Source organism: Cryptomeria japonica, chromosome 8 (assembly GCF_030272615.1).
Source record: "Cryptomeria japonica chromosome 8, Sugi_1.0, whole genome shotgun sequence".
NCBI classification, from domain to species: Eukaryota; Viridiplantae; Streptophyta; class Pinopsida; order Cupressales; family Cupressaceae; genus Cryptomeria; species Cryptomeria japonica.
The window spans coordinates 39,492,148-39,503,993 of record NC_081412.1 but is presented as its reverse complement, the minus strand read 5'-3'; the positions used below and the strand labels follow the sequence as shown (position 1 = coordinate 39,503,993).

At 35.7% G+C, this 11,846-nt stretch overlaps 1 protein-coding gene across 2 annotated transcripts; it reads right to left on the bottom strand.

Moving 5' to 3' along the window:
- Window positions 1–8,034: 8,034 nt before the first annotated feature.
- On the bottom strand, window positions 8,035–11,348 carry LOC131027466 (pentatricopeptide repeat-containing protein At2g13600). 2 transcript variants are annotated; one of them, XM_057957638.2, is made up of 4 exons: window positions 11,094–11,228; window positions 8,601–10,993; window positions 8,325–8,452; window positions 8,035–8,225 (listed from the first exon to the last, which is right to left on the bottom strand). In XM_057957638.2, the coding sequence occupies exon 2, from the start codon at window positions 10,990–10,992 to the stop codon at window positions 8,968–8,970; it is 2,025 nt and encodes a 674-aa protein (XP_057813621.2). In that variant the 5' UTR covers window position 10,993; window positions 11,094–11,228; the 3' UTR covers window positions 8,035–8,225; window positions 8,325–8,452; window positions 8,601–8,967. The 2 variants fall into 2 exon arrangements, with proteins under 2 accessions (XP_057813621.2, XP_057813557.2); XM_057957574.2 differs by having other exon boundaries at window positions 8,601–11,348.
- Between the last annotated feature and the right edge of the window lie 498 nt (window positions 11,349–11,846).

Below are 11,846 nucleotides of genomic sequence, written 5' to 3'. Positions count from 1 at the left end.
TAAGATTTACAAATTCCATCGGAATCGGACCCAAATCAACCCATTTGAGCCACTTATCAGGTCTGAAAACCCTAGGATCAAAATTTGGTTGCCATTCATTACAGATAAACCCATATCCTTTAAATAATCTCAATTTTCCATATAGAATTTCATTTTTTGTTTTATTCTTATCACATAAAATTGAAAGGAAGCCATTTTCAAGGATCGCTATACTTACCTGTCTCGGAAATTGCTCATACCACCATTCTATGATTTCCTTTATGTCTCCTCCATGTCCGAGCCATTTAACATATATTCCCCTTTGCTCAAATTGTTCCCACAGGGGATTTAATACCTCCGCTGGAATTATACAAGTGTTCTGGCTTTTCTGCATTCTAGGGTTTGTTTCGACTGCCCTATTTTTTCCAAGCGGAATTCTGTTTGCTCCTGTAGCCGAGTGAGACCTCATCCTTTTTCTATGGTAGCTTGCGGATTCTTTGCCCTTATTTACTTTCCTTCCCTGTTTTTTCATGGCTCGCTTGGTTTTTCTTGACAAATATATCTGCCATTGCCCTTCTGCATTAGCTTTCTGTTCTCTCTGTTCATCTTCCGCATATGCTGCCCTCCACCTAGCATTAAGCCTTTTGTTTAATCCTGCCGGAGTTGCCTTTGTTTTCCAACTGTCCCTGCATGGTGTCGAACCAACTGTTATGCATTTTGGGGCCTCCGCGTATACCTGTCTTCTTCCTTCTGTCCTGAGCAGGCTCTTCCACCAATTTCGCATTCTCTGTAGCTTTTCGCATATATCGGCTTGAAATTAATTTTGTTATAACATTTATTTCATTACAGATCTATATAATTGTTATATATGATCACATGATTAATTTGTGACCTCTTTCAAGAGCACAAGTTCTCCACCAATAGGCCAACTCAGGAAATTTAAAAAAAAGCCTTTTTTTATAGTGGGGGTCCTATAGACCCCTCTGTTGGCAATTGACACTCATCCAGTAAGGTGAATTGCATTTAGGGTTGTCATTGATGGAAACTCATATCCAAGTGCTGATAATTCTCATCAAGATTCATTGTCTTATCATTTTTCTTTGATTGGGTCAATCGGTATACACTACACACAACTAGTATATACACTTTTCTTTATCCTTAATAACTTGTTAGTCTTGATACCTGTAACGTGTATTTGGAACCCAGTTAAGTATAGGACCTGTCTAAGATATCTTGTGACCCTGATAATTTCTTTAAAGGAATTTTTGGTAGTGTGTGTAGGCCGACATGTTTATTTTCTTCATTAAGGATGACATGGTGAAAAGTTAAAGGGTACTTAAGGGAGATCTCTTAGTGATGGATTGGATGTGAATCAATCAGAAATTGATGGTATGCGATTTTATCCGTGAGTAAAAGCTTTTGTGTGTAGTTCCAACCGGTAGCAAAACATGGTAGAATATAGTATCAGTAAACCAGTTCATAGAGGAGGTTGACATAGCATAAACCAGAACTTATCCAGCATGGTCAGATGCAATCTATAAGTTCATTTTTATTTGTAATCATTGTATACTGTTTTGTAAGTCAACGATACTTCTGTTTGAGCAGTGAGCTCTAGGTGGTGAGCCTGATTGCATGTGCAATCCCCTCCATGTAATATTTGTATACCTTGATCAAGTATATAGATATTGTGGGTATTAGCCCCACTGTGGTTTTTCCCTTTGCAGGGTGTTGCTTCTTTATGTATTATTTGGTTTATGCGCTTTAATTTTATTTACTGCTAAACGGTTCATATGCAATATGTTCAGAAATTTGTTTACCGGTAGAACACTGATTCACCCCCCTCTCAGTGTTCTTAGATTCCATCACCCTCTTCCATACTTTGCACATTGCACATGTAATACACAGAGTATAGATTAGTCAGCTTGTGGCCACTGATGTCATGCAAGCCCTTGCCCCTGTAAAACCGTCAATTAAATAATTAAAACCACCACAATTTACAAAATAAAACCCGCCAAAAAATATTTTGTTCAAACTATAATTAAATATTGCTTCAATCTTTCAACTAAAAATGTGCCACCACCTCTTTTTTGCACACCATTGGTGGCAAAACTTGGGGTCATTGGTGGCTCCACCTGTTGACCACCACTTGAGTTTTAAATATATTGAAAGTGATAGTTTTTTTAAATGAGTCCATCTTTTGACTTCTTGTACTCATTGAAAATTTTGTTTCAAAGCACCATGCAATGGTACATGTTTGGTTCCTTGATTTTACACTTTTGATTGGTTTTTGGGGGCTCAAAGTCATATGTTATCATTTTCACAATTTTGAGAATAATTTTTGTATACGAATTAGTTTTTCAATTTCAAATAGGTTTTGGAGAGCATGTACAATGTACTACACAATGGTTCTATTATTTTTTAAGTTTGATGAGTAGGGAGAGTTGTGTACTTGTTTGATCACTTCTAAGTGTTTGAGATTCAAGGTATGATTGTGTGAGCATCCAAATGAGTTAAGAGGTGAAACATTGAGGGAGTATATATTTTCATGTGATATTCATGATAGTACAGTTAACATTAAAATTTGGTGCCTCTCCATATAGGTTTATAGGTTTTTTTTTTCAAAGTCAAACTTTGATGGTGGCAAGTACACAAATTGTCTTTGGTTTTGAGGACATGGATGGACATGATTTGAGAATTGGAGTCTCATATAGGTGATGGCTGGGTGTAGGTACAACATTGATGCTAATTATACTATCATGGTTATGCTGATACACTTTTGCATTGTCACGACATAATCAGGTTTATGGTGGCAACATGGTGATTTGATATGATGTTAAGAGGTTGTTTCTTATTTCCTTGACTATGGTACTTGGATGTGGACATGTTTGGAAAATCAAATTTCAAGTTGATTTGGTGTTTGAGTCACGTTGTCTAGAGGATTACTCTTTTTGATATCTCAATTTATAGGTTACTATGTGATGATGAGTTTGCATGTTTGAGTGTTTTAGATCTACGATTTATGTAACTTGTAGGTATGCAAAACTTGTTTGGCTGCAATGAGATGACTTAGAAGTGAACTCTCTATATCCACTAGATTGATTCAATATGTATGCATACTTTGTTAGTTGGTCTTTTTTTTGGCATTTTTACATTGGTATGTTTGCTTTGTAATGGGAGGATAAATATAATTTATAATGCTTGTATAGTCAATTTTGGGACTTGTAACATGATGGTTTATCACTTTGTCATGGATAGCTTGGTTACAATTTTCAATGGGAGCTTTTCATAGTGATGTATTAGTGGTGTAGGATAGATTCCTAATTGTTTGTTGGCAGTTGCATCTTCTTGTCTTGGAGATCATGGTTTCACATGATGTTACTGAAACTTTAGTTGTGTGTGTGTAGACTTGGATGATCTTCATTTAGGAGATGGTTTTATCATGATGTCATGTATGACTCAATATCATAGTTTAGGGGGATTTTTTGGCAATGATGTGGATTTTCCATTGGATGGCGGATGATCTTCTTTAGTTTTGTAAATGATTTTGTGAGAGCTCTTAGATCCTATTGTTACATAAGGGTCTTTCAAATTTGTAGGCTCATTATAGGGAGATGGTTATCTTCATGTGAATTGTAGATGTTGACATTTTTGAACCATGGAGAACTCATGGAGTCTTTAATTGAGGTGTCATGACTTGTTAACTTTAACAAGTATTCCTTGGTTTAGAGGATGCTTTGCATTATGCCATGGAATACTCTTGGTCATGTGTTAAGAGTTTTTGCATTATATGTGTATTTGCTATTTTCATATGGAGCATGTGATTTCCTAGGAGGATATGATTAGGTCATGTTGTCATATTTATGTTCTTGATTTGTGATTAGAGATTTGACATTGATCTTGATTGGTTCTCTTTGTTTAGTACTTTGATCATTTGTTTGATTACTTCATGATGATGCTAAATTGCTTTTGGAGTTTGACATGGATTGAATGATTACAAGTACTCATGGATATATGGAGACTTAGGTGACATTTGGAGTTCTCTTATGATTGGAGACATGTTTTGAGATGGATACTCTTGATGAGAATTCTGCAAGAAAGTTTGAAGATCCTACACCTTGGTTGGATGTGTCTTCAACATGGACCTATGAGGATATTGTTCTTAAATAAGTCATGACGACTTGGATATCTTAGAGGATCATTGTCATTCCCCACTCTTGGTCCACTCAACAATTTATTATTTGAGAAATATTGCCCATTGTTTCTTTCATGTGCATTATGCTTTATGCTTATCTTTCACTAATATGGATGTTGAGCTATGGGTAGATGGCTAGTTTTGAAGGTTTCATTTTGAGGGATGGATAACATGGCTATCTCCTTGTGTATAGGAGTATAGGAGTTGATGTTATGGTGTCATTATGAGCATATTAGGAGATAGGTTATTGGGCTGATTTCCTTCTTTGTGAGTTTTAAATTTGAGACTGATATTCTTAGTTAGAGAGGGGCCTACATCCATGTTGGTTACATGATACTTATGCTGTGTTTGATCCATGAGATTGAATAGGTTGGGTGTTGTTATGGCTTTTCATTTGGGGTGTTATGGAGGAGATCATACTTGACGTAATGTTGCATTTAGAGGTGTATGTAAAAGGACATGTTACATGCTTATGATTTGTAGTTTCTCTCTTTGGTCTTGGTTATCTTCTTGGATGTTTAGTTTAACATGACTGTGGTTTTGAGATTTGGTTGGAGTTATGATGATCACTAGTTTGCAGTCACAGGTTTTCACTTGTTCTTTGTGTGATGACATGTAGGTTCCTTTTATATCTTTCCTTTGTTGGGCATGGAGAGTCTTTGCATATCAATGTGGATGTTCCTTGGCACTAAATGATATTGGTTACACCTTCAACGCGATTCTATTGGTAGACGATATGTCTTGATCATTTTGAGATTTGATATTACCCATGCAATGAGATTTTTTGGACGTGTATGTTATTTTTTGACAGGTTTGTACATGGAGCTTGTGATTGTGGTTTATGAGTTGTATATTTTTATGGCATGAGTTTACTATGTTTAGTATACCTTTGAGGTAGTTGGATGTGCTAGCACTTGTTGTGGGTGCTATTTTAGCTATGGATATGGATTTTTGACATCTATTGGTGCATATTGGTACTTTTGGATTGAGTGTTTGCATCTTGGATATTAGTTGAGGTAGGACTTATGCTTGATTGTGATAGATAGTGTGGCTTCTCTTTGGATGGCCTTTTATCTTTGTGCATTGGCATGGAGGTGAGAGTATTCGTGTTTGAGATGGTGGTCGCTTTGTTTCTTGTTACATGTATCTTGATGGAGGATAATGAGCACTAGTTGATTCCTTGATGGTATATGTAGCTATAAGGATTGCTCCCTTGTTCATGTTTTAGGTTACTTGTTACCCCTTATGCAATGTATACCAAAAACGGCAAACTATTAAAAATTAGGTGTTGTAAACCTTGAATAATGTTTAATCTATTATTATGTGTATGGTGCACCTACGTGGAACTAGAAGTACGTGCTCACTAGGAGTTAACATTCTTGGGGCCATTTTTTTGTGTTGTAACATTAGAAAACATATTTAATGTGGAGTCTCACATTCAAAAACATATATAAAAAATGTTGATGAAATATCAATAAAGTGAAAACTTAGTACACAATATTAAATGAGGGATCAATGGATTTGTACTCTCATGGTATTAGTTAGATGGTTTTATGTAATACCACTTGGTGGTTTTGTGTGAGCTTGTTTCTATAGAAACAAACACAAGGGTAGTTGGCTAAGGTTGGCTAGTTGGGGTTTTAAGTCTTCTTCTAAAGAGTGCATATGTGAGGCATGCCATAGGATGTGTGGATTTATGCTCAGACACATGGAGGATGCATCAGAGAGGCTTGATGTTGCAGAGGTGTTCATGGAGGTTCTAAAGATGTATTGCAATGTTTGCATTGCTTAATAATACATTAAGCATGGATGCATTTTTCTCTCTTGAGGGTTTTCCCGTGGTATATCTTGTGTCATCTTTGATGGGTATGTCATCTATTCTCTTGCATGTGAATTTTGAATACTTCTTTGCATATATTTCTCTTTTGGGTTATGTGAAAATTGTCATTATGTGGCTACAAGTTTCCATTCACTTATAATCTAGAGTGAGTGTGTACATTGCAAAAAAATGGACATTGAAATAAACCTCAATCTTTGCAATCCAATTGTAAAAAAAATCTACATTTGACACATCCTTCAAATGGTGGTGTTTCAACATTGGCCCTCCACCTCTTATAGAGGCTTTCTCTTCTCCATCTTGCATACTTCCTCTTCATTGGAATTATTTTTTCCAATCCCTTGATAGGGACTTCCATAAGGCTCTCCATGGTCTCCACAAAGTAACATAAACATACAATGACACCCTCCATCTTGGAGAACCTTTCTTTGACATCTATATTCTTCTTCTCTTGACATGATTCTCAAATCCCTTGTCTACTTAGGGGATTCAATCTCTCTTTGCTAAAGTAGAACAATATTTCCATTCAATCTAGTAATGTACATAAACTTGAAAATCACTCACGACACCTCTCAAAGGAATGAACTTTCTCTAATATCGCTTGATCCACAAATGAGGGCATTCCTCACACTTGTTAACTAACAACACATTTAATTCTTAGTTAAAAAGAGTATACGAGTCTAAATTCAAATAGCATTAATTGGACAAAGAAATTAAACAAAACAAACTAAACGTCATAAATAAAGATGCACATACCTATGAGCAAACTCTTCAAATAAAAAAAATAAAGTGAGGAAAATCTTAGTTTAGTACCCCAAAAATAGAATTACAAAGAGGTCTTTGGCCTTAATCTTACTAGATAAAACTCATCCACCTATATCTAAAATCTAAATTAATAAACCTTCAAGAGTTCTCGAAATGCTTCCATACCCTAAAAACAAAATGTATGCACACAATGATGACAAAGTTACCAATGTACAAGCAAGGTTTTTTCCAAATATAATTGTCATGCAAGGTCTTTGAATAGTATCTTAGTATTGTGAATATGCATTTTAGAAGTGTTAAGCTTTTGGTATATCTTACATCATATAATCTTGAAATAATTTATATTTATTATTGTAATGGTGGAATTTTTTGGTTGAGAAGTCAACAATCTTAAATAGATGGCAAGACACATCTTGAGATGGCCATGCAATTCATTTCCTTGTAAGCATATTTGCAATGTTTTTGGACAAATATATATACCAAAAAAGCAACTATCTAAGATAATGGATGACTAACATGGTGCTCATCCACCACAACCTTTGCCTAAGATAAAATAAGCTCAAGATTAGGGTTTGGAACACTTGTGGTCATAATTAAAATTGTAATTATTATTTTTTCATTTTCTATTACCAAAACCAATTCCTATGTAAACAAAATCGAATCTCATCGAGGATGACAAACCAATTGAACTCAACAAAATTGATCCAAATTTTAAGTGGATTTCAAATGATGACATTATTTAAGATGATGATTATGCTCTCCTTAAGCAATGCAACTAGGATAATGATGTGGTTGAATGATTTAAGAGAGGCTTTGATCCAACAACTTCATCATTAGGATATGCAACCAAAACTCTCTTCATAATAACAAGAAGTAGTTACTATGTTTATTTTTTTAAAACTTTGTACTTAATTTCTTAGTTCAAAATTGTAATAAATAAAAAATTTGAGAACTATTAACTTATTATTTATGTATTATGAAATATGCATTATGCAATGGATACGATGATTGATATGAACACAAGTGAAAAATTTATATTCCACAATTGATAGACTAGACTCTCAATTTTATTTGCTCTATATCACTCTATGCTATTAAAATACCTTAAAATTTCTAGTACAAGTGTTTTTTATTCGTTTTAAATCTCAATTTAAATTTTTTTTGTACTTTTTGTTCACTGATATTTTTCCAATTTTTATTTATTTGGACAATCCATGCATACTATTAACAATAAAATAAAATAAAATTCATACTGCATATATAAAATAAAAAACAGGCTAATTAAATTCATATTAGATTTAAGAAGAATTCACAAACAGATTAGCTTTATTGAAACAAAGGCATCTGAACCAACATGAGAAACCTCCAACCATAATGAAACAAAATCCACATGAACATATATAAATCTGAATGCATAATCTGGAACAGGCAATTCGATCCCAAATGGCAGACCTGACATAGGCACAACATACAATAATCATTTCAGGCAAAAGGACCATACAAAATGACAAATGTTGAGGAGGAAAAAAATATTCAAAGAGACATTCTCACCATCATTTCCAAGCGTCGGGTTGATTGTAAACCATCTCTTAACCTATTGGACAAACATCTTTTCGTTTCCTTCCAAGAGTTTCTCTTATTTTGCTTTTTTCCATCCTCCACTCCCTCCTCCAGGTTTCCTGAAACAACAAAAACAGTTCAAAGTTATGAAACATCCATGGTATCTAAAACAAGTTTTTAACAAATACCTCATCAGTAGATCCGCATTAAGTACCACACATCTGATTTTCTGAAGTAAACAACATGATCTAATCACAAATAACACACCTTTTAGAAACTGGGGATAAAATCTGCTCCTTCCTTTCTGCAGGTACGTGACAGTACACCTTGTCAAAGTGCAAGCCTATTTTAACAGATCGTTTCACTTACCATCACCAGTAATCTCCACAAGAACAATTTTCTAGTTTGAAACAACGGCATCAGTTTGCGTTCCTGACAACAATTTGTTGTTGCAGGAGGTTTGTTTAGCAATCCAAATGCGATTTCCAACTTCTACAATGACATCAAAAGAATAATTATTTTTCTTCCTCCATCGCATCATTCAGTGCATGCCTTGAATCTGGAAACTAAAATGCTGTCTTCTGTTTCTTAGAACAATTTCTCCAATTTTACATAGATTTCTTGTGTCTGTGAGTCAGGGTGTATGTTCTCCAACACAAAAAGCACGTAACATATTATGGTCTCCAATCCAACTACATCCTGGTAACTTTCTAACTCCTCTTTCTTTCATCAGCCTCCTTACCATTTGAGCCTCACCCCACCTGCCCAAGTCTGCATAGATTGTTGACAGAAGAACATAAGGTGCAGTGCTTTTAGGATCCAGCTCAAAAAGAAGATCCGCTGTTAACTCTCCTAACTCTATATTTTTATGTGTTCTACAGGCACTAAGTAAACATGTCCAGACAACTTCCACAGGTTTAATTGGCATTTTGATGATGAAGTTTAAAGTTTCTTCAAGATAGCCAGCACGGCCAAGAAGGTCAACCATGCACACATAATGATCAATTGTAGGCATAATGCAATAAGAGTGATTCATGCCGTTGAAGTACTTGCATCCTTCATCCACTAAACCTGCATGGGTACATGCTAATAAAACACAAACAAAGGTTACATGGTCAGGGTTTGTTCCAGAGTGCTTCATTAGTTCAAAGAGTTTAAGAGCATCTTTGCAAAAGCCATTTTGTGCATAACCTGCAATCATTGCATTCCATGAGATCACATCTCTTTGAGGCATTCTATCAAATAATTCACGTGCCTTGTGTATGTTTCCACATTTTGCATACATGTCTACGAGGCCACTCAAAATCACAACATGTGACCAAAAACCATTTTCGATTATGCTTTGATGGATACCCATACCCTGTTCCAAAGCTCCACTTTTGCCGCAAGCTGCAAGAATGCTGGAAAACGTTGAGGAGACTGGCTTTACACCTGCCAATTGCATTTGCTTAAAAGTTTCCAAGACCTTTTCAGTAAACCCATTTTGTGCATAACCTGCAATCATTGCATTCCACGCAACCACATCTCTTTGATGCATTCTGTTAAACAATGCACACGCCTTGTGTATGCTTCCACATTTGGCATACATGTCCAATAGTGAACTTGCAACTACAACATCTGACAAAAATCCGTCTTCAATTATGTGTCGATGGATGTTCCTGCCCACTTCCAAAGTTCCCATTTTGGCACAGGCTGGGAGAATGCTGGCAAAGGTTGTGGGCATTGGCTTTACACCTTCCAATTGCATTTGCTTATAAGTTTCCAGTGCCTTCTCGACAAACCCATTTTGTGCATATCCTGAGATCATTGCAGTCCAGGAAACCCCATTTCTTTGAGGCATTTCTTTGAAAAGCAATAATGCCTCGTCGAGTACACCATATTGTGCATATCCTGCGATCATTATATTCCATGAGACCACATTTCTTCTGGGCATTTTGTCAAACAGTTCACGTGCTATTTGTATGCTTCCACATTTTACATACATATCTAGCAGGGCACTTGCTACTACAACATCTGACAAAAATCCACTTTCCCTTATGTTCCGATGAATGTTCATGCCCTGTTCCAAAGTCCCCATTTTGGCTAAGGCTGGGAGGATGCTGACAAATGTTGTGGGGTTTGGCTCTAGGCCTGCGCATTGCATTTGCTTAAAGGTTTCCAGGGCTTTTTCCACAAACCCATTTTGTGCATATCCTGCAATCATTGCGTTCCAAGAGACCGCGTCTCTTTGAGGCATTTTTTTGAAAAGACTTACAGCCTCGTCAAGAAACCCATTTTGCGCATACCCTGCTATCATTGCAGTCCATGAAACCACGCTTTGTAGAGGCATTTTATCAAACACTTCACACGCCATGTGTAAGCTTCCACATTTTGCATACATATCTACCAATGCATTTGAAACTACATCTGACAAAAGTCCCCTTTCCGATATGCTTTGATGGATGTTGATACCCTGTTCCAAAGCTCTTATTTCCGCGCAGACTGTGAGTATGCTTGAAAAGGTGTAATTATCAGGTTGGACGCCTGTTCGTTGCATTTGGTTGAACAGTGCCAATGCCTCATGAGGATACCCATTTCTTCTGTAAGCTGCAATTATCGTGTTCCATGAGATCACGTTTCGTTCTGTCATACCGTCAAACACTTTACGGGCATCCATCATACTGCAACACTTAAAATACATGTTGATAAGCTTATTTTGAAATGATGTGCTTCTAGCAAATTCAAATCCTCTGAGACTGCTGTAAGAATGGATTTGCTTACCCTCAGAAAGTGCTTTCTTGAAATTGCAGGCTTGTAATAGTTGAAGATATGTAGATGGATTAGCAGGGAGGAGGCTATGTTTAGAAAAGAGAATGTGTAGCCCCTCCTTCAATGAACCCTCTCTACATAATTCTGCAAGATTGAGATTGGCAATGGAGTGAATTGGCATTGGCATTGTATGATCATGAGGCAACGTGCATTGTTAAAAAATCTAGTTTGTATCATAGAGGCGATGAAAAACTATCACCTTTTCTGTCCTCATTCTAAGTTTACAGCCATTCATATGCTTCGTAAATTTGGTAATGATAATGATATAAATGGAAGCTAGAAAGAAATACAGCTAACAAACTCATGATGTATAGAATAGGTATGAGTTTTTGCTATAGGAGAGCATTTTAATGTTTTAAATCCAACACATCTGTAAGTTTGGAGCTAAGAGTGAGATGAACTTGAGCGTAGTGTTTGTCTTAGGTTTAACATCTCACAACTATAAGTAATTTCAATATTTTTGGGATTTAAAATGATAATAATTTGGTATTTGTTTAAAACTTATAAATTTATATTGATTTTTTATGTAAAGATAAGTTTAATGATATCATATTACTTCATAATTGTGGATTCATTCTTAATGCAGAGGGTCTATTTTTTTAGTTCACATTCTAAAGCATTCACAAACCTTTCAAAATACACATGCAGGTAGAATGGAAGAGCATCTATTGTATAACAATAAATAGATATAATTATAGCCAAGGG

Bases quoted from the DNA above. Each gene is read 5' to 3' on its own strand.
- LOC131027466 (XM_057957574.2), bottom strand. From the start codon at position 11,268: ATGCCAATGCCAATTCACTCCATTGCCAATCTCAATCTTGCAGAATTA.